At 36.5% G+C, this 23,917-nt stretch overlaps 1 protein-coding gene across 1 annotated transcript in view; it reads left to right on the forward strand.

The window, feature by feature from the left end:
- ALG13 (ALG13 UDP-N-acetylglucosaminyltransferase subunit) overlaps positions 1 to 11,870 on the forward strand; it is a 65,619-nt gene extending 53,749 nt beyond the window's left edge. Inside the window, 4 exon segments of the mRNA XM_041740465.1 lie at positions 821 to 979; positions 5,323 to 5,363; positions 7,314 to 7,497; positions 10,957 to 11,870. Of these exon segments, the coding sequence (XP_041596399.1) occupies positions 821 to 979; positions 5,323 to 5,363; positions 7,314 to 7,497; positions 10,957 to 11,222 (650 nt within the window). The 3' untranslated portion in view covers positions 11,223 to 11,870.
- Positions 11,871 to 23,917: the final 12,047 nt, after the last annotated feature.

Below are 23,917 nucleotides of genomic sequence, written 5' to 3' on the forward strand. Positions count from 1 at the left end.
AAAATTATAGTGCAGGTAACACAGTTAATTGGCTAAAATGATTCAGTTGAAGGGTTGTGTCATTGATCTTTAGTCAAATTTAACAAATTTACCTGGTATGTGTATAGGAGAAACTTCTATTTACTGTGTTGGAACATCATTTCCTTTGTAGAGGAAGAATTTATTCATATTTAAACATAATTGTACTTGAATTTCTTATGTCAAAAATTGGAACTCCTGAATGAATATTGTTTTATATATATATATATATAGGTATAGAAAGTTAAAGGGATAAGATATTTCATCTAGCCTTAGATTCTGTGTGTCCTTAGAAATGGAACTGTCCTGGTTTAGAATGCCCTATATTCTAGTATTGATGCTACCAAATAGAAACCTTCAAGGATTACTTAAACCTGTAATCTGTAATTTAGTCTCTCTTATTAGCTTCTACATTTTAGGATTTTACTAAGAATGGCAGATGGCTGAAAACATCCTTAACTTTGTATTAAGCTAACTAAAAATTTTGCTTTAATGGTATTTCACTTATGTACCCATTGGCTGATATTTTTTAAAGTCTTGATACTCAAAACTCTGCAACTTCCGGTTTTTTCCTTTTAATTTCAAGTAATTACTGTAACTCAAAATAACCTATAATGAACTCCCAGTTTCAACTGGCATGTCTAAGAATGTGGGCAATTCATCTTCTAAGTTTTTGTTCTTAAAGTCAAACTGTAAGAATTAGAATTGTTTGGCCATATTGGGGACCCAAAAGAAGTAGAAGATGAACTACTGCTTATAAGGCATTAGAGTTGTACATTGCTATTTTGTTTTTCTTTTTTAGTGATTGCTTCACCATCCTATCCATACCTTCCTGCTCCTATTCGTGCTGCTGCTGCTCTACCACCTCCACCTCCTCCTCTTGAGGTCGGAGAGGCTTCAAACTTACCACCACCACCTCCACCTTATTCCTGTGATCCAAGTGGCAGTGATCTGCCTCAGGGTAAGGGGATTTTGAGACTTGCATGAGGATTATTTAGTCTGAATTTTCTTTTTTTCTTAGAGCATATCTTTGGTTGTCCACTGGGGGTAGGATGGGGGGACCAAATGGAAATTGACTGGAGAGCATAATGCTAGGTAAGTAATAACTAAGGAAAGGAAGAACTGAAAGCTGAGAAAAACTTTTCCATAATCAAGAAGTGGATGATTTTTTAGATGGTTTCAGATCTGCCTTGAAGAACATTATCAGCTGAGTATCTTTATTCTCAACTATTTTTTGAAAAGCAGGAATTGACTTGATGGGATGAGCACTGGGTGTTATATGTTGGCAAATTTAATTTAAATTTTAAAAAGCAGGAATTGATACCAAAATTTCTCCATTTCTTAAATTCCTACCAGAAGTGTATGAAATTGTTGCAGTTCTTGATGTTTAGGATTCCAGCTAAATTTTGGATTTTGAGAAGTTGGTTTTTTTTTTTTTTTACATATTATGTATTATTATTTTTTTTATTTTTTTTTACTTATGATAGAGAGAGAGAGAGAGAGAGAGAGAGGCAGAGACACAGGCAGAGGGAGAAGCAGGCTCCATGCACCGGGAGCCCGATGTGGGATTCGATCCTGGGTCTCCAGGATCGCGCCCTGGGTCAAAGGCAGGCGCCAAACCGCTGCGCCACCCAGGGATCCCCGAGAAGTTGGTTTTTGAGAAATTAGGGGTCTGATCTGCCTAGGATTTTAGCCATGTCGTCCTGTTTCTTTAGTTAAACTAAGGGATAGCTTTCCATTGGAAGTTCTTTGTTACTCATCAGTTTGGCAGTGTTTCTCAAAGGAGAATTGTAGTTGAAAGGTGTTTTGTAGCTAATTTATACCTCTTTGCTGTAAAATTTTCTGGATTTTTCTAGCTGCTTCTCTATTTCAATTTTTTCAGCTCCTGTATAGTTACCAAGATTTTCAGTTCCATGCTGTTCTTTTTCTCTACCTTACAACTTCATTATCACCTTTTTATAAACAATTCCTAAATCTATCTAGCCTTGGCCTCTGAAATTTGTACTTATCTGTAGCTACTTGCTAGACGTTTTCTCTTGGCTTTCTTACTTTCATTTCAAACTCCATCTATAATGAAATTCCTTATCTTTTATCTCCCTTTTTTCTTCTTTCCAGGCCACACAAAACATTGACACCTTGGTTTCCTATTGTTACTGGTGCTTCATTTCTGCCTAACTTACCCTGATCCTGTCACTCTTCTTTTCTTACTTACCTATTCCTGCCTAAGATCTACTCTGTCACCACATAATGCTGATTTTGCATTTCCCAACATTTTATTATGAAAATGTTCAAATATACATGAAAGTTGAATTTCAAAATGAATGTTCATGTATTCATCACCTAGATTCTATCATTAGCCTTTTTTTTCTATCATTAACCTTTAAGTGTATTTGCTTTATCACATATCTGTCCGTCTTTTCCTCCATCCATCTCCTTGTCCATCAAGTTATCCATTTCGATTGTGATGTATTCCAAAGTAAATTGTAGACATCAATATTCTTCCTCACAAAAACTTCAGTATAAGTATCATTAACTAGAGTTTGGAGTTTATTTTTTCTTTTGATGTAAATTGAACATGTAATGCACAAATCTTAAATGTATAATTGCTGAGTTTTGAGAAATGAGTGCATTCACCTTTGTAACCCAAATCTTCATCAAAATATACCATTATCCTCATGCCCCTTCCCGGTATTTTTCCACCTCTACCTCTACTTATCCCCAAGAGGCAGCCACTCTTTGATTTTTTTTCTGTCATAGTTTCACTTGTTTTAGAATGTCATATAAATATACAATATGTAATCTTTATGGAAGGCTTCTTAAACTCTGCATATTTTTTATATTCTTTCATATTGCTGCATATATCAGTAGTCCAATTGCTATTGCTGAGTAATATTTCATTGTATAAAATTTCTTGTTTATTGGTGAACATCTGGGTTATTTCCATTTTGGGGCTTTTATGAATTAGGCTGTGAATATTCTTGTAAAAAGTCTTTATGAACATATGTTTTTATTCCCTTTGAGCATATACCTGGGAGTGGAATTGATGGATCATAGATAGGTGTGTGTTTAGTTTTATAAGAAACTGCTTATTTTTCCAAAGTTGTATCTTACACCTTTCTACTTTTTTTTAGATTTTATTTATTTACTTTAGAATAAGCACAAGTGGGGCTAGGGAAGGGCAGAGAGAGAAGCAGACTCCCTGCTGAGCAGGGAGTCTAATATGGGGCTTTATCCCAGGATCCTGAAATCGTGACCTGAGCTGAATGCAGATCCTTAACCAACTGAGCCACCCAGGTGCCCCTTATCTCTACTTTTGCTAGAACTCTGTGCACCTGATTTTTTTACTTCTAAACCTTTGCCTAACATACGGTGATCTACTCATTCTTTCCCCTTCAGTCTTTCACCTTCCTATTAAAATCAAGTCATTTTCATGATACCCCCATTACATTTTGAAGTGATGTTTTGAGTTTTTATAGTCCCTGTCTTTGCCAACTTTTTTTTAACAGCTGGAGATCTAATTCACATACTATACAAGCCACCCATTTAAAGTGTACAAGTTGATGGGTTTCTAGTATATTCACAAATACATACAATCATCACCACTATTTCCAGAACATTTTCATCACCCCAGAAAGAAACCCTTGTACCCATTAACAGTCCCCACTTCTTCCCCCCGTTGCTACCACGATTCTACTTTGTATGTCTATAGATTTGCCTATTCTGGACATTTGACCTAATATGAATCATGCAATATGTGGTCTTTTGTGACTGGCTTCTTTCATTTAGCATGATATTTTCAAGGTTCATCCATGTTGTACCATGTATCCATACTTCATTTTTCTTATAGCTGAATAATGTTCTATTGTTAGGTATGCCACATTTTATCATCTATTAGTTGATGCACAATTGGGTGGTTTTCACTTTTTTGCTACTATGAATAATACTACTATGGATATTTGTATTTAAATTTTGTGTGAATACAACACACACACACACACACACACACACACCCAAGGAATGGAATCCCATGGATTTACTTCCTTCTGTTATCTCTTAATATTCTTTAGCTTAACCTTTAGTCTTTATACTCCTACATAATGGTCAAAATAAAAGCTGATTATTTTAAAATAGTAGTAAACATATCTCTATATGTGGGAAGTCTCCAATTTAAAAAGAAGGGTTTTCTGAGAGTTTGTTAATGGGAGTCAAGTTATTTATCAGAATATACATGGATCCCAGATCAGTCGATAACGTAGATTTAGAGTTACAATTAGAATGCTAAGATTATTCCCTCTCTTCCCATACATATAGTTTTTACTTATTTGTGAAATATTTTAAATTCTATGAAGAAGTTTTTATCACCGTAGAATATATATTGAGTTACCTTTCTTATTGCCTCCTCTTTTTGGAAGTTCTAGTGGTGTGGTACGTTAGTCATGTTAAATAAAAGCAAGATGAATTGTTTTCACAGAGTAGTAGTTATGTTAGTAGGCATCATTAATCTTGTCATTAGTAGAGCCTTGGTTTGTATTGTGTAGTAGTTCCATTAATAGAAGACCATTAAGGGAATCCCTGGGTGGCTCAGCGGTTTAGCGCCTGCCTTTGGCCAGGGTGTGATGCTGGAGTCCCGGGATCGAGTCCCACGTCGGGCTCCCTGCACGGGGCCTGCTTCTCCCTCTGCCTATGTCTCTGCCTCTCTCTCTGTCTCTCATGAATAAATGGATAAAATCTTAAAAAAAAATAGACCATTAAGATTGGTTATGTAGTAAATTGCTTGTCTCAAGATTTTATTCTTGAGATCTCACAAGAAGAAAATGGCTTTACTGGATTTTTTTTTAAGATTTTATTCATTCATGAGAGAGACAGAGGCAGGCAGAGAACACAGGTAGAGGGAGAAGCAGGCTCCACGCAGGGAGCCCAATGTAGGACTCGATCCCTGGACTTCAGGACCGTGCCCCTAGGCTGAAGGCAGGTCCTAAACTGCTGATCCACCCAGCGATCCCCTACTGGATTCTTTCTAAATATTAGCAGGGTAGTATTCCTGTAACATTTACCTAATATTAAGACTAGAAATATTGGTCTTAAAATATATAGAATACATATTTTATAATTAAACCTTGGATCAGAAAGTGATTTTTACCTATAGTGTCTGATAAATGACTATTTACTACAAGGTAGAATTGAGAGTGGTGTTGATGTGGGAAGACTACATTTTTATCTACCTTAATACTCAAAAAAGCTTTTGAGTGGTAGTTCTAATTGCTTATGTTTTCTAGTCACTAAAATTAAGATTTTTAATTTTAGATACAAAAGTTTTGCAGTACTATTTCAATCTGGGATTGCAGGTAAGTCATGTTAAAATTGTTTTGACAAACTCTAGATTAAAAATGCAAGTTGGTTTGATAATCAGACTCTTGAACTTTTAAAAGCCAAGAACACTGTGAGGAGCCCAAAAGTTGTCTTTATAAAAGATATCTCTGAAGATGATACAAGTGAGTTTTCTATTTTAGCCTCCCAGTGCTTCAATTCCTCTTAGAAAATAGTTGTTATAGCAAGTGGGGGCCCTAACAGCACAACTTTAGCATTTATTGGCTTCCGTATTTAGCATCATGTATATGCCAACACTTTATTATGTTTTTCTGTTTCAGTAATAAAGGGGTCATTTGTCTTGCTTACTTGAAATATTTTTATGGTTATTTCTACATGTTCTATGAAAATAACATGACTAATTCAATAAAGGGCTGTATTATTTTTAAAGCACTTACGTGGTCGTAGATATTTACAAACACTTGATTTTTAACACTCCCCTGAGTTCTAGAAGGGTGAGGGTACTGACAAATAGCTTAATATTCCCTGAAAGGTGTCTCTGATTTCAGGTAAGAGCTTTTTTATTTTATTCTTTCAGGCATTATTTCCCCCCCCCCCCGAAATACACCTGACTTCAGATATAACAAGATGGCTTATTTCCTAAAAAGGAATGATACATTTTAAGATTTGGCAGATGATAGTAAACTAGACAGTCTCCTGGATAATGCTCAGATTAGTTCATATTCCCAGACACTGATTTCACTAAAATGTTGGGCCTATCATTTCCAGAAAACTATCTTCTCCCAACTGGCACACGTTTATAAATTAAGAATGGTGAAGTTGGTTTTTTTGTTCTTTGAGACTATTTCCTAAATGCAGTTTCAGGAATTGAAAATATAAACTGCTTTGCTTTTAGTTATGTTTATTATAGTTACTTGTTGAAATGTAATTCATATCAGATGGCTGAGGCATTTTAAAACATTCTTCTGCATTTTACATCATGGGAATACAAGGAAATGCAGAATAGTTATTTTAATACTTTTTAAAAATTTATTTATTTTTAAAGATTTTATTTATTCATGAGAGAGAGAGAAAGAGGGGAGCAGAGACACAGGCAGAGGGAGAAGCAGGCCCCATGCAGGAAGCCTGACTTGGGACTCGATCCCGGATCCCCAGGATCAGGCCCTGGGCTGAAGGCAGTGCTAAACTGCTGAGCTACCCGGGCTGCCCGATACTTTTATATATTAAAAGTAATAGTATTCATTGTAGTACATGTGAAAAATATTAAAGTATAAAGAAAAGTGAAATCCCGTGTGTAATTATAGCTTATTTTATAAAATATTGATCATGCTATGTAATTTTGTAAACTTTTAACAATATGAGCATTTTTTTCTTAAATACTTGACAGCATATTTTTTTATTGCCTCTATTGTATCCCATCATGGATATATCATAATTCATCCAGTTCCTTATTGTTGAATATTTAGGTTGTACACTATATTTTTCTTTTAAAAAATCAATGTATAGTTGACACAGTGTTACATTAGTTTTAGATGTACTGCATACTCATTTGATATGTGTGTGCATTATGCTATGCCCATCATTTGTGCCACCCGTTACCATACAGCGCTATTAAAATACCATAGGCTATATATTCCTTATGTTGTACCTTTCATCCCTGTAACTTATTCCACTCTATTTTGCTTTTAAAAATAATGCTAGAAAACATGTCTTTGTATACAGGTCATTGTATATCTGTAATTTCCTTTGGATGCTTTCTTAAAAGAATTCCTATGTTCAGATATGAGATACATCTGTTGCAAAAGATCTTAAAGTTGTAATAGAGGATAGATTTTCTAAATGTTCTGATTTTTAGGTCAAAAAAGTCACTGCTACTGTCCCTGAAAATCATAGCCCAGCTTTTTTTTAGTGAGGAACTGTACTACTTTAAAGGTATAGTAAAGTGTTTTTTTTCTTTCTTACCCAAGTGCTATCACCACAACTACTGGCACTCCATGGTCTATGTGCCACAGATGCAGCAGCAGCAGCAACTTCATGTAGAGAATTATCCAGTTTATGCTGAGCCACCTCCTCTGGTAGATCAGACAGTTCCTCAGTTGTATGGTGAGGTGGGGAGACAAGATGGCACACAGATGGAAGCATCGGTAAATGGTGAGTATGTAATGAGAGTACCTGCAAGAAGGACAATTAGATTGTATTATGTAATTTAACAACCTTCAGATACCTCATTTTGTCCATATTCTAGACTCATGTTTGGGTTCTTTTTTTTTTTTTTTTTTGAGAGGAAGAGCATGAGTGGGTATGGAGGGGCAGAAGATGAGAGAGAGAGAGAATCTTAAGCAGGCTCCATGTTCAATGTGTACCCTGATGCAGGGCTCGATCTCATGACCCTGAGATGATGTCCTGAGCTGAAATCAAGAGTCAGATGCATAAAAAATTGAGCCACGCAGGTGCCTCTGGGCCCATGTTTGTTTTTTAAAGCATAGTATGTAGACCCTTGGAGTACCTGAGACCCTTTCAAGGACTCCATGAAACCAAAAGTATTCATCAAAATATACAGATCTTAAAGATTTTTATTTGTGCCTTTCACTGTTATATTCTGCTTTGAGGATGCAGAAATCAGTAGTGAGTAAAAACCACTGCCGCCTAAGCACAAATCCAGACGGGGGCACCAAACTGTGCTAGTAATCAGTGTCTTCACTGCCATATACACCCATGTTACAAAAATTGCCAGTTAGATGTTTTTTGTTTTTTTTTACTCAAAAACGTTCTTATTTTATTAAATCTTTATCTTTGGACTTCATGTTCCATGTGACAAAATGGGGAGTATTTGTACTAAAGTATGATAATTAAAAGGATTTATGAGGTTGACTAATGAGATGAACTAGTGTTTTTCATGCAACACTGTTTTTACTTGTGAATGATACACAAACTATGGTTATTTAGACTTGAGGATCTGGCAGATATTTTCTCAAATAAATAACATGAGCCTTTCACTTCAAGAAAAAAAAAAAACAACCAAATGTATTTGTTGTCAAAGATAAAAATTCCTTAGAGACCCTGGGTGGCTCACTTGGTTGAGCCATCTGGCTCTTGATTTCAGCTCAGGTCATAATACCAGCCAGGCTCGTGAGATTGAGCCCAGTGTCAGGCTCCACTGCCAGCAGAGAATCTTGCTCTCCCTCTACCCCTAACCCCATATATGCTTGTGCTCACTGTCTTGCTCTCCTCAAATAAATAAATCTTGGGGGGTAGGGGAGATAAAAATACCAGCTTTCAAATAAAACTTAGAACTTTGTAATACTTGTATCTGCCACCATGAGCTTGACAGCTCAATATTTAACTTTTCTAATAATATGGATGGGGTTATTGGGGTGCGTGGCTAGCTCAGTCAGTAGAGCATGCAACTCTTGATCTTAGGGTTGAGAGTTTGAGCTCTACACTGGATATAGAGATCACTTAAAAATAATAAAATCTTTAAGAAAAAACATAGGTGGGACTATTAATTAATGTTTTTTCACATTGTGTGATGAAATGTGTCAACATTTGGAAGATCTATGTAACTCAGTAAAATAATACTTTTCCAGTTATCCAATGCATGGTGTTACCTATGTATGATTTTGTAAAAGGTCTATTCAAAGTGCAGGATAAAACAGTGGATTTCATTGTTGAGAGAGTATGAAAAAGTCCACATTGCTGCTCACCTTTTGCCACTATCACTTACCTAGTTTTGGTGTAGCATCAAAGAGTATCTATAACTATCTGAAAAGGGTGGTTATTAAAAGACTTCTCTCTTTTCCAGCTATGTATCTGTATGAGGCCAGGTTTTCTTCATATACATAAAAACAACATATCCTAATTGACTAAATACAGAAGCAGATGTAAGAATCCAGTTTTCTTCTATTGAGCCATAGGTTCAAAATTTGCACAAGTGTAAAACAATGCCACTTGTTTCACAGTATTTTTGTTTTAGAATATACACTCATTTTTCATAAAAAGTTTAATTTGTGTTAACATTAATAGGCTTATTTTTACATGAATTAATATTTTTAACTTTCTCATTTTAATTCCTAGTATGGTAAATTCATAGTACAGTTTATGTGATATAACTCACATAAAAGCTATTTGAGATCCTGAATTTTTAAGAATGTACAGGGATCCTGAGACCAAAGAGTTTGAGACTACTGTGCCAGACCATAAGGATGATTGCTCTATGAGTTTACAGTACAGTATAGACAGGCATTTTAAAGGAATCAGAATAGGATCTTTGGACTTCCCTTGTTGGAAAAGAATGAACAAGAGGTAGAAAAAATTATGTAGACTAAACCAAATTTTTTGCATTCCAGTGCTGCTACTTGACAGTTGTGATCTCACCTAAATTACTTAACCTCTCTAAGCCTGAATTTCTGTAAAATGGGGAATACCTGACTTGCCAGGGTTACTATAAGAACTAAATGAGATGTACTGTTTGTGTATACCAGATAGAGAAGTTACTGTACCTGGTATGTGTGAGAAATGTGAATTTCCTTTTGTTTCTCCCTTTCTTTAAAGCATATTAATGGTTTGGGAATATTAGCACTATAGAGTCTTATTCCTAGTGTGGTGATATGATATATGGCCCATAGTAATAAAAATTAAAGTGTCAACATTTGTTGCGTTTTTGTACCAAAAACTATTCTTAATTGTTGTAAACCATGAGGCAGTGCCAGTCTTCATTCCACAGAATGTGCTTATCTAAGTTATCCCAGGTAATGAAGGATTTCTTTTTAGTATTTACATAGTCACTATAGCAAGGTCAGAACTTCATCTGTTTCCACTAAAACTGACTCATGGTAGCAAAAGTGGGGTAAAATGGTGGGGGTAAAAGTGATGCTAGGATCTTAATGACATTCAGGAGACAACACTTAAATGTTTGGTCTTTAAGATGCTCTTCAGAACTATACCTTCAAGTATGGACCAGATTGTGTAGACACCAAAGTTTTTAAATGCTAAAGTGGAATATAAAATGGTTATTTGGATAATACTTGGCACAGTGGGAACTATTGGATAACTTAATTGGAAACTACCTTTATGTGAACTTAATTGGCTAGAAGGACTAGAGAATGTTCCTGTATGTATTTAGTGTGTAGGTACCTAAAACATCCTAGAAAGATAGCTATCTCTAGTTAGAATACATTGACCCATTATACATGCACACATACTTAAATTTTTTTAATTAGGGAGTTTTTATATAATCTTTTGGTAGCCTACTCTAGTCACTAATGTTCATATCTCAAGTGTTCTTTGGATACCTGGGTGGCTCAGTTGCTTAAACATCCAACTCTTAATTTCTGCTCAGGTCATGAACCCAGGGTTGTGAGATCGAGCCCTGCATTGGGCTCTGCACTGGATGTGGAGCCTACTTGAGGTTCTCTCCTCTCTCTGCCCCCTGCCTCCCTTTCTCCTTCCCTCTCTACAATAGTAAAATAAAACTGCTCTTGCCACATTTATTATGATCTTTCCTATAGTTAGTGCTAAGTTTCACATTTACCTATAAGAACATCTGTTTATGTTGATATTTTAGTGAATCTTTGTATATAAAGTGTGTACTGTATGCATTCTTTGTTTCAGGTACTTTTCCAAATGCTGACCCTGCATCTGTCCCTCATGGAGCAGTCTATTATCCAATGATGTCAGATCCTTATGGGCCACCACCTTTGCCGGGTTTTGATTCCTGTCTTCCTGTTGTGCCAGATTATCCCTATGTTGCCCCTTGGCATCCAGTTGGTACAGCATATGGTGGCTCTTCTCAAATTCATGGTGCTATGAATGCTGGGCCAGTTGGCTATATTGCTTCACCTCCCTCAGCTTCTCATTACATACCTCAGAATATGTAAGATTCAGCAGTATGAAGTATTCTTGCACTGCCATTTTTTTGTTGTTTTGATTTTTTTAAGAAGTGTTTTATGTTAGTGTTTAAGTGATTTAGGTGGTTAGGGTGGTTACTATTGTATCTGTCTTTAAGATTATTTTATCCTTTGATTTAAAATACTACTTTAAAGGAATACTACTTTTGGTTGTGGATAAGGAAATTGAGATGGATGTACAGCTAGCCCCATATTGAGCATAATTTCATTGTATTCAGCTAATTTCCTGTCAGCCAGCTTGTCAACTTTGTATTAGCTGATGGTTCCAGTTGATAAAAGGAATAAATCATACAAACTATTTCTTTGGTTCAGATGTCACACATACTAAACCGTGCAGAACTGAAATAACTTTCACTTTTTTTCTGGAAAATAAAAAACAAAACCAAGAGCAGTTGCTTCTGGATAACTAAATATTAAATGAGAGAGCTCTTCAGGTTCTTAAGAATTGTCTGAACTAAGTTATGTTCTGTGATAATCAGTTTCAAAGGCACATGGTGCTCTGCTTTAGATTTATCCCATATGCTATTGTTTGATACTGGATTTATGTAACTGTTTTACTGCACAGTATTGAATTGGTGTCCTTTGCACAGTTAGCAGTAAATAAAAATTAGCATTTAAAATTGCTAAAATGAGTGGGATTTTCTTTTTTTCTTTTTTGTAGCAGCAAAAAGAGTACCAGACATTTGATTGATCTAATGTTTTTCCCCTGCTATCATGGTGTCAAAAAAAAAAAAGTAATTTTTATGACATGAACTGGTTGGGCCCAATCAAAATGTTATTCAATCTCAAGACTTTAATGGTGCATACTACTAAATCTAGTCTTTTTCCCTTGAGTATGTCCCTTTTTAAGTTGTGGGTTTTTTTTTAATCTTATGGAACTTTAGACTTACTTTCTTATTGTCCTGTACTTCCAATAGTTGTATCTTTCAGTTTTTGTTTTTAGACGTACCTTGTATCTCTAGGCCTGCCTTGTCTCTGACATTCTGTGAGACCTATTTCATCAGCCTTTCTGTCTTTTCTCTTTCATCTATCCAGAGACCACAAGATCCTTTATATTCACCAGTTCTCCTGTAAGTTTTTCATAATGAATACTTTGCTGTATTTCACCTGACAAACAGCTACTTAAAAAGTGTTCTTTGGTTGCCACAAGACCTATTTATATTGCTGTCTTTAAAGGTTATTTATGCTTGTGAATCAGTCCTTTTTTCCCTGCACCTTCACCTACACCCTAGGCAAAAATAGTCATTGAGAACCTCCAGGCTTCAGGGGCCTTAGCAGTTAGCTGAAAGTACTGGAGGGGAAACCATTTTAAAGAAGACGTTCTATCTTTAATGTATCGTTCTCAAGATAATTGTTATTAATGTGTTCCAAATCCATGTACTAGTTAAAGCTCATCTTTCATAATAGAGATGGAATTGTTTTGTTTTTATATCCTTCAGCTTAAGTCCTTGCTGTACAAGTTGGCATCAGGCGTTAGTAAAAAATGGAACAACAGTGCACTCATCTGTATAACAACCTGACTATGCATTAATGTTTTAGCTTCTCTCCTAATCTCCTGGATCCTCAATTTGGGCAGCCTACGAATCGTTTTATGTTTTCAGTAGGGGTTTATTTTAGTCAAGCTTAAAACATAGAGCAGAACCTCTATCTCAGGTGGTTCAGGTGTATTTCAGAAATATGCTAAATACACATAACTCACAGCAAGTGATTGTCCTGTATCTTCAACTCTCAGTGGTTTACTAATTAGCTTCTAAGTGGTGTTTTAGAAGGTTATAGTCTATTTTGAGAATGTGGGTCTGGAAATTTTGTGGTTTTGATACAAGTATGTTTGCCTTAGCCTTCCAGTTGATTTTTCTTTTAAACTTGTAGGTTGCTGCTTTGCTTTGAGTCCCATTACTTATCAGTGTGATTTTTTTTGTATATATTTTTTTATTGGAGTTCGATTTGCCATAATCAATGTGATTTAATGAGATGCTAGTTAACCAGAAAACCAGAAATCAGTGGTATATACTAGGTCAACCTAATTGTTAACTCACCAGTGTGGAAATCAGTATTTATGGTCTGTTAACATACAAGTATAGTCCACTTGTTGATGTATTATGAGAAGTCTTCTCAAAGAAATAATCAAGACGTGTATCCCGACCTTATTGTTTTGGAGTTTGAGAGGGTGAAGGAAACCCGTACCGTTGCAGAAGTCTGCAGTGGTTTTTGAAAGTAGCTTCCAGATAAAAAGGAAGTGGTTTTTCTGCTAATTAAAAAGCCCTAAGACTTAATGTGTTTAATCAACCTATAGTATAGATATAATGGTAGGCTTCTTTTTACATATTACCTCTTTAGGGCCCTTAATGTTACAAAAACTTCCTGTCTTTCCTCTGCTGCAAAGGCATCGTGTTTTGTTCTTGACCCTTTACTTCCACCCCCTTCCTGAGATAGATCTGATTACACCAAGCAAAGGTAGAAAGCTGAATCATTTCTATAGTGAGGAAAACAATTATAATTCTTTTTTATTGTGTATTTTTGATTTCAGAATTAGTTGCAGTTTTATGCCTTGGTTTAAGAGCAAGTGAAAATATTAAATCTGTTTTACTGTTGAAATTCTAGAATTGTGAATTTTTCAAACCTCTTTCATTTCCTTGGAACCTATAATTAAGGCATAACCTTTTAATTAGCTTTGTTTTTTTAAAATATTTTATTTATTTATTCATGAGAGAGAGAGAGAGAGAGAGAGAGAGAGGCAGAGACACAGGCAGGTTCCATATAGGGAGCCCGATGTGGGACTTGATCCTGGGTCCCCAGGATCACACCCTGGGCTGAAGGCAGCACTAAACTGCTGAGCCACCCGGGCTGCCCTTTTAATTAGCTTTGGAAATAAAAGTCAGAATAAATAATTTCTTATGTGAAAACCCAGACATTCAGAACTTAATTCAGACCTAAATCTCCATGAATAATGAAATATAGCCCATTTGAGGAACAGTGGTACACGAACTTAATCTAGACTTTTTCTAAATCTGGGACAGATGTTCATTTTACATGAAACTTTTCAATCCATTTACATTTCCATTTGCAATAAAAACTAAATTCAGGAGAATTAATAGAGCAAAAGACAACCTCTTGTTTGCCCCCATCTCACCTAGAATGTTAAGCTTCAATCAATGGGAGCAGCTTGATTAGAACACTTGTCTTATACTTCAGTTATCAAAGACAGTTTTAGGAATATGTTGAGTCCCTGTGCATGGGGTGTGATACAGCTTCAGGGAAGGATGGACCTGAGTTTAGGTAACAACTATGGGACTACAACCACCTCAGTGACTAATCTGGGCATCACTTCAAAATCGGGGTGGCAGGGTTGATAGATGAAGGATTAGCTGCATGTTAATTGCTGAATAGTTGTTGAAGCTTGGGTTCATTATGCTATTCCCTCTAGTGTTTGAAGTTTTTCATAATAGTTTTTTTCTGAAAAGCTACCTTAGCAGGTGGAATATAAGAAACAGCATAGAGGATCATAGGGGTACGGGGGTGGGGAACTGAATGGGAAGTCATCAGAGGGAGAAAAACCATGAGAGACTCAACTATAGGAAACAAACAGGATTGCTGGAGGGGAGGTGACTGGGGGCATGGGGTGATTTGGTGATGGACATTAGGAAGGCACATGACATGATGAGCACTGGTTACACAAAACTGATCAATTATTGAACACTAAATCTGAAACTGTGTACTATATGTTGGCTAATTGAATTTAAATTAAGAAAATAAAAAAAAGGGGATCCCTGGGTGGCGCAGCGGTTTGGCGCCTGCCTTTGGCCCAGGGCGCGATCCTGGAGACCCGGGATCGAATCCCACATCGGGCTCCCAGCGCATGGAGCCTGCTTCTCCCTCTGCCTGTGTCTCTGCCTCTCTCTCTCTCTGTGTGACTATCATAAATAAATAAAAATTAAAAAAAATTTAAGAAAATAAAAAAATAACTACCTTGGCAGCTGGCAATAGAGAGTAAATGTTTACGAAGTTAGTTAAGATTTGAGGTCTTTAGAAAATTTTTGCCTTGATTGCTAAAAAACAATCTTAGGCTATTACATAAGGTCCATAGATTAGGTACCTAATAAGGTACATTGGGGGTTGGGAGAAGCCTATGGTGTAGGCAACTGATTATTCAAATTCTGTAATTCTCAAAAATATTCACTAGCTACTTGTAAAACTAAATTTTGTTAAACCATGATAAACATTTGTAGTTGAAATTGAGGTGACTGAACTGTTTCAGGCTTTACTGCTTCACTATTCCCTATCAACACTTTTGAGTTCACTGCTTATGGCTGCCAGAAGGAAGCTTGGAAATCAAGAAGTCCTTTACTGTTGAACAGCTATTTTTTTCCCCCTGGTAGATGGTCCTTGCCACTAGCTAGGTTTTTTTGTGAAAGAGGGCTGGGGGAAGTGATTCAACAATATTCAGGTTAAATGGAATCCTTTCTTGTGAAAATTCAGGCCAGTCCCTGAATAAAAATGTTCAGATGTATCTTAGCAAACATGACTGATTGTGGATGTTCAGTCCCTTCACCTAATCAACTAATGGATCTTTGTGGCAGATCTTAATGGCCTTTCTCAAACAATATAGGTTTTTCAAATCATTTGCAGAATTATAGAAAAAAAATTTACCTTAGTACTAGGGTACTAAAGTTCTAGACCTAAAAAAACCTAGTATTTTATTTCCTTACTGGTATATTTGTGAGATCAAAGTGAGGTTTTTTAAAGATGTTATTTATTCATTCATGAAAGAATGACACAGAGAGGCAGAAACACAGGCAGAGGGAGAAGCAGGCTCCATGCAGGAAGCCCAATGTGTGGGACTCGATCCCATGACTCCAGGATCATGCCCTGAGCCAAAGGCAGATGCTCAACCACTGAACAACCTAGGCGTCCCTCAAAGTTTTTATCTTGATAATTGTGTAAGTTTCATTTCTCCAAGTTGGAGTTCTAGAGATCTACTATACAACATTGTGGCTATAGATTACAATTCTATATTGTACACTTAAAAATCTGTTAAGAGGGTAGCTGTCCCAGTAAGTGTTCTTACCACAATAAGTTAGAAACAAAAGTTCTACCATATGGTTAGCCTTACCAACCCCCGCCCCCAAAAGACCCCACCATTCTATACTTGTTTTGCCTGCTTTAGCAGTTGAATTTTAAAAAATTTTCTTTCATTCCTTTTGCTCTGCTAAAATAGCTTCAGCTATCCAAGAAGTTTCCCCCCCTTCTAGTTTTGAAGCACAGTATAGTTTTGGCTTTTGTTAACCTAGTTCTTTTCCTTTACTCACTGCTTATTTTTTCCAATATTTTATTATGAAAACTTAAAATATGGAAAAATTGAAATAATTGTGTAGTGAACATCTGTATATCCACCATCTAAGTTTTACAATTAACATTTTACTCTACTTTTCACATATCCATCTATAAATCCTTGTAATTTTATGCATTACAAAGAAAATTGCAGACTCCAGTACACCTCACTCCTAAATATTTCAGCATGCAATATTAATATTGTTAACTAGAATTGAGTATTTGTTAAAGGTTCACTTTCTTCTCTTTTGAGGTAAAATGGACAGGCAACGATATGCACAAATCTTGTGTTTGATGTAATGAGTTTTGATAAATCCTGCATTTATGAAACTCAAACCCTTATCAAGGTAATATTTTCATCACCCCAGGAAATTCCCTCAAGGTCCTTCCTAGTCAATCTCTGCTCCCCCAGCCCGTCCCCTAGGCAACCACTGTTCCTTCTGATATTTACCCCATCATAGATTAGTTTTTCAGAATGTATATAATTGAAAAAGAGTATCTGCTCCCTTGTATAAGGCTTCTTTCAGCACAGTGTATTCGGGATTCATTCATGTTTTGTGTGCCAGTAGTTCACATTTATTGCTGAGCAGTGTTTCATTGTATGAATATGCCATCATTTGTTTATCCAGTCTATCGATGGACACCTGAGCCATTCTGTTTTTAGTATGAAAAAAGCTGCTATGAACATTTTTTTAGAAGCCTGTGAGCATTTGTTTTTATTCCTTTTGAAATGGAATTGGTGGGTCATAGTTAAGATGTACATTTAGTAAGGAACTGCAAGACATTTTTCCAAAGTGAACATACCATTTTACACTCCCACTAGCAATGTATGAGAGTTCCACTTGTTTTTCAGCAGTATCAAAGTTTGGTAGTGATCAGTCTTTATGATTTATCAGCCATCGTGGTAGGTGTGTAGTAAGTTGTATCTCCGTGGTTTTATTTTGCATTTCCCAGATTATGTTGAGCACTTTTTCATGTGTTTATTTGCTAGTTGTATATATTCCTTTTTTAAAGTGTGTTCAAATTCGTTTTTCAAAAAATTTTATCTATTTGAGAAAGAGCGAGAGAGAAAGCACTAGTGGGGAAAGGAAAAAGCAGATACAGGGCCTGATCACAGGACCCTGGGATCATGATTCGAGCCAAAGGTGGATGCCCAACTGACTGAGTCACCCAGGTGCCCTAAATTTGTTCTTTTTATTACTGTTGGAGTTTATTGCATATGCCAGTTGCAGATCTTTTCCAGCTATGTTACTGCCTATTTAGTTGTTCTTCCTAACTAATGTGTAGATGTTATTTACCCAATCATACTTTAAATAATTAGACCAGGACTTGCAAGTGAGTTATTTGGCTGAAAGTTAAACTGTTCTGATGTGCTAACCAGTTCTCTGGTGGCCTAAAATTAATGTTAGTAGAATAAAAACAATAAAGTTTCAGAGTCTGAATGAACTAGGGGCAAGGTAATTGCTAAGAAATCTATTACTACAAAATTTTTTTGGAGAGTGCACATGCAAGCGTGGTGGAGAGGGGCAAAGGCAGAGGGAGAGGAAGAATCTTAAGCAGGCTCCATGCCCAGCATGGAGCCCATGCAGGGCTTGGTCTCACAACCCTGAGATCATGAACTGAGCGGAAATCAAGTTGGATGCTTCAACTGACTGAGCCACCTAGGTGCCTTATTAAAAAAACAAAAACTTACAGCATCATTTTCCTGATATTTCAGGAAATACTGCCCAAATGTACTTAGATTATACTAAGTTTATTTTTTTAAAGATTTTATTTATTCATGAGACACACACAGAGAGGCGGAGACACAGGCAGAGGGAGAAGCAGGCTCCCTGCAGGGAGCCCGATGCGGGACTCGATCCCAGGATCCTGGGATCACGACCTGAGCCAAAGGCAGACACTCAACCATTGAGCCACCCTGGTGTTCTAGATTATACTACTTTAATAACAACCAGCTTAACTTCAGTTTATGTGTCTTCTTTCTGGCCTACAGATTCAAACTGTTCTACACAACATGTATCATACTTTGGTTACTCAATAAAGAATAAGAAATTTTCAGGATAAGGCCTGTAAAGTATCTCATTTTGTAAGGTCGAGCTTTATAACTGTCTTGGTCCCTTCGTGTCATTATCTCATAGTTCTTTAGGAATGCTGCTTTCAGTTTTTAAATATTTGATAGTCACAGCTCTAATGGTAAATATAAGGATGATATCAATAATGTTTATTCTCAATCATCTTTTTCAAAATATATGGGACTTCAGAGATCTCAAGTGTCTGCTGGTTAAATTCTAGTGTAAAATCCATTGTTTTCTAATGTTTATTAATAATCAGTGGATATTAATGATAGAAAATGGAGAAACAAAACACCTTGATTCTGAGCAGCCAGACATTTCGGGGGGAAGAAGGTCAATGCTTTATTTTTCTTGATACTGAAGCTAAAAATACACAGAATCATTTCATTGTACAATATTTTTAATACACTTAAAGATGACACTAACTTTGCACTTCTTATAGAAAGTATTCAAATAAAGTTCCTCAAGGTGGTTTTAGCTTTTAAAATTGTAGTCGGCAAAGCCAAAATGCCATTTACACAAACACATAAGGAATTTTCCTTTTCATTATTAAGCCCAAGAGATCTAATTTTAACCTTAAGCTTGCTGCAAATGTTTTCTGTATGGCGATGTGTGATTGGGGCTGTCAACTAGGGTTAAGAATGTAAATTCAACACCACCTGTGTTTTTTACTGTCAAATGTGACTTCCAAACTACATAATTCTGTGAAAGGTTTAAATATTGGTATCTTCTTGAATACTACCACTGGTGTGCATTCTTGTATTATAAGAAACAAAGACAAAATGTTTTCACTTAAGAAGGATGTATTTGTTTATACTTAACTGAAATATCCTTGAGAAAGTCTTTCCCTTTATAATTGAACTAAGAAAACACATGGGTTTATTTTTACTATGTTAAAGGAGTAATTTGAACAGGTAAAATTTTTAAAGCTAATCATTTATAAAATTTGATTCCCTTTAACATTAAGAAAGCCAGAGACTAATGTGTTAACCCTTTGGGTTTAGAGGTTTCCTCATGAGTTCACATGACATTCATTTTAGTGTCATTGGTTCTAATGATCCTGTTATATACTTGAGAATTCTTCTCGTGTCCAAGTATACTAAGTACATTTACTACTGTGCTTATTGGACTACAGGCTACATTGCTTTGGTTATTTAAACTGATCACTTAATATGTGTCCTAAAAAAAGTCCTGCAGGGCATGACCACAAAGTGATGAAACCTTAAGTCATTTAATTAGACCTTACACAGGAAAAAGATGTGACTTTGAAATGACTTGAACATTCAACTGGCTGCCGCCATCCTACCTCTAGATCCACCTCCTAGTTAGTTCTACCAGAGCTCCTCCTGGGTCCAACCCCCACCACCCTCCATTTTTCTACAAAGGCTGGGGCTTTTCTTTACTGACCCTTCTTCCTGCTAACAGCTTCGTTGTCAGAATCCCTGCATCATAAAGTGTCATTTCTTATGGCTCATACAAGGTTTGGGAAGCCAATTCTGGGTTTAGTTCTATTAAACTATTGGATCTTGGGATGTGCTCTACTATTTAAACTCAAATGTTTCAAGGGTTGAGTGATTATGGTTGTTCCCAAATCAGTGGAGGTTCTATATCTACATACGGTGTTCTTTAATGTTTCCTCCTTGGGAGGCTTTTTATGCCCTTATTTCAGTAATGCTGCCACTCACTGTTCCAAGCATGTTTAAAACTAGATTTCAAGACAAGATTCCATCAAAATCCTAGAGAACACAGGCAACACCCTTTTTGAACTCGGCCACAGTAACTTCTTGCAAGATACATCCATGAAAGCAAGAGAAACAAACAGAAGCAAAAATGAACTATTGTGACTTCATCATCAAGGTAAGAAGCTTTTGCACAGCAAAAGAAACAGTCAACAAAACTAAAAGACAACCTACAGAATGGGAGAAGATATTTGCAAATGACGTATCTGATAAAGGACTACTATCCAAGATCTATAAAGAACTTATTAAACTCAACAGCAAAGAAAGAATCCAATCATGAAATGGGCAAAAGACATGAACAGAAATCTCACAGAGGAAGACATAGACATAGCCAACAAGCACATGAGAAAATGCTCCGCATCACTGGCCATCAGGGAAATACAAATCAAAACCGCAATGAGATACCACCTCACACCAGTGAGAATGGGGAAAATTAACAAGACAGGAAACAACAAATGTTGGAGAGGATGTGGAGAAAGGGGAAACCTCTTGCACTGTTGGTGGGAATGTGAACTGGTGCAGCCACTCTGGAAAACTGTGTGGAGGTTCCTCAAAGAGTTAAATAGATGTGCCCTACGACCCAGCAATTGCACTGCTGGGGATTTACCCCAAAGATACAGATGCAGTGAAACGCCGGGACACCTGCACCCCGATGTTTATAGCAGCAATGTCCGCAATAACCAAACTGTGGAAGGAGCCTCGGTGTCCATCGGAAGATGCATGGATAAAGAAGATGTGGTCTATGTATACAATGGAGTATTACTCAGCCTTTAGAAGCGACAAATACCCACCATTTGCTTCATTGTGGATGGAACTGGAGGGTATTATGCTGAGTGAAATAAGTCAGTCGGAGAAGGACAAACATTATATGGTCTCATTCATTTGGGGAATATAAAAAATAGTGACAGGGAATAAAGGGGAAAGGAGAAAAATGAGTGGGAAATATCAGAAAGGGAGACAGAACATGAGAGACTCCTAACTCTGGGAAATGAGCAAGGGGTGGTAGAAAGGGAGATGGGTGGGGGGTGGGGATGACTGGGTGACAGGCACTGAGGGGGGCACTTGATGGGATGAGCACTGGGTGTTATTCTATATGTTGGCAAATTGAACAATAAAAAATAAATAATAAAAATAAAACTAGATTTCAGACTGCAAAGAGGAATGAGGACTCTGGGGGTGGCGGAAATTTTTGTACCTTAATGGTGATGGTGGTTCCAGGGATATATACAACTGCGAAAACTCACTGAATTCTACATTTTAAAGGTATGCACATAATTGTACACCAATCATTCCTCGATAAAGTTGATAAAAAATTAACTGGTTTCCAAAGAGTAGTTTCAGGTCACTTTACAATCACATAAGAAACTATCTCATTTTATACTTGTGCCTATTAAAGTGCCTATTATGTATTAGCACTTGAACCAGACAAAATAGAACTCAGCTTGATTACCTACCTTTTTACCCAGTATGGATCTAAAATTACTTTTGACTGTTTCTAAACATTTTATCTTATAGGATCATGATTTTCTACCACTTGAGGATATTCAGAGGTTGTATTATGGATTTGAAAGTCCTCCCCAAAGCAGAAGTCCACAATGATTTGAGTAATGGCAGCCTTAGAATATGGATGCAGCTTAAAGGTGATTACTTTGAAGAACAGCATTCATTTGGGCACATATATTCCAGCATGCTTATGAAAATATCAATCTCATTATTTTGTAATCTCACTTGATATGTTTATTCCAAATTTATGAGGCTAAAAGATGACACCAGGTATAGAATCTAGCTTTCTTCTATACTACCCTCCAATTTTACCTTTTATTTCTCTTTGATGTAGAGTTTTGACAAATTCATTTTATTTCTTAGATAAAATTTGGAGAGATCAATCCCAGTAGCTGGTCAAACACGTATACTTATAAAAGCCAATCAATTATATTGCGCAATTTAAAATATAACCTTACTATGAGTCTTTGTTGAACCTAGTAACACAGTGATCACAAAGTGAGAACTTGCTATAATTTGAGATTCAAACTAAATTTGACCCGACCTTTGAAAAATGATTTACAGTTTTTTCAGAGCTTGTTTTCACATACTATTGCTCTTCTGGAATTTTTTGAGTGAGAAGAGGGTGATGTTGATGTTTTAATTCAGGAACTACACTTTTTATTGGGGTACTCCATCTCAATTTGGTCACCTAAAGAGTTCAGCAATTTGACGGTTTAGCCCTAGGTTTTAACCACTGGTCAGTACTCATTCTTTAGAAGCTTTTCCATCTGTCTCTTAGTATACCACCAGCATCTAAGTACCTCAAGCACTCCCTGCAAAAGTTGAAAGCCTCTTGTTTGTCTTGTCTTCCAAGGGTCAGTTTTAAGGGTTGTATAAGACCAGAGAACTGTCAAAAGGGTTTCTAAGTTGGAAGGCAGTTGGTGGCATTGAGTATTTTGGGAATATGTTGAACTTTGTGGAAAAGGGCATGAAATGGCCAAGGCCGGCTTAGCTGTACTTGCAAATGGTTGGCCACCTTAGGCTAAAATAAAAGGCACACTGCCACCTACTCATTCAAGTGCTGAGGATGTTGCCTTGGTATGTGTGTGTGCATGTGTTGAGGTGTACCTCCTGGGATGTTAGGTTCCCTGAAACCTGTTCATTGGTGAAGTCAGAGGGCAAAATAGGCTGCAAATTGGTGAAAATGACCTTAACATTGCAGGCCATTCTTACATACTTTAGTCTTTTTTGGTTCTATCAAGCCATTTGGAGAGTCGTACAAAAGGCTTTTCTTTTTGAGCGTGAACAATTAGGGTAGTGTAGATATGTGTTACATTAATGGATTTATGAAGGTTGATTACGATGGTTGAAAGTGGCAGACTCTTCCTGTTACTACAAAAATTGCCTTTCATTTGTGTAGTAACAGGAAGTTCCTACAGAGCTTCACTACTTTTCACATCAGATAAGAAAGCTAGCTATTGGCATACGAGCATTCCACTTAGTTTTATATTTAGACATAATTCTTATGTGTATGTCTCTCAAGTACCACAAGCACTGATGGTAGATCTTTACAAAATGAAAGACCACAACTGAAATCCAATAAACTAACAAATAAAAGATGTAAGTCCACTCTAGAGTAGGAGTAAAATATGGAGCTTAAAAATGCTAGAGCACCCTGGCCTGCTGCCTGTATCACCCCAAGCAATTGCCTCTTTTGTTTCTTACCGAACATCTCATTCTCTAAAAGTAAAGTTCAAAACCACCTATAGGTAACTTTTTCTCTGGACTACCATGCAGCCTTTAGGTGGAAATCCTAGGCCACATATCAGCATATAAATGAATAGTACTACCTCAAGTATGCAATAAATCTCAAGTATGCAGACTTAATTTAAATCACCAAAAACACATATTTTAATTTTTACAAGTAGGTTTTTCCTTCTGACCTAAATGCTTTATCTTTTTATGAAACCGGAAACCCAAAATTCTGAGAGCTTTCAATATTAACAATTGTGCTACAGCAGATACTGTCACAGCAATTTAT

Source organism: Vulpes lagopus, chromosome X, assembly GCF_018345385.1.
Source record: "Vulpes lagopus strain Blue_001 chromosome X, ASM1834538v1, whole genome shotgun sequence".
In the NCBI taxonomy this organism is placed as follows: Eukaryota; Metazoa; Chordata; class Mammalia; order Carnivora; family Canidae; genus Vulpes; species Vulpes lagopus.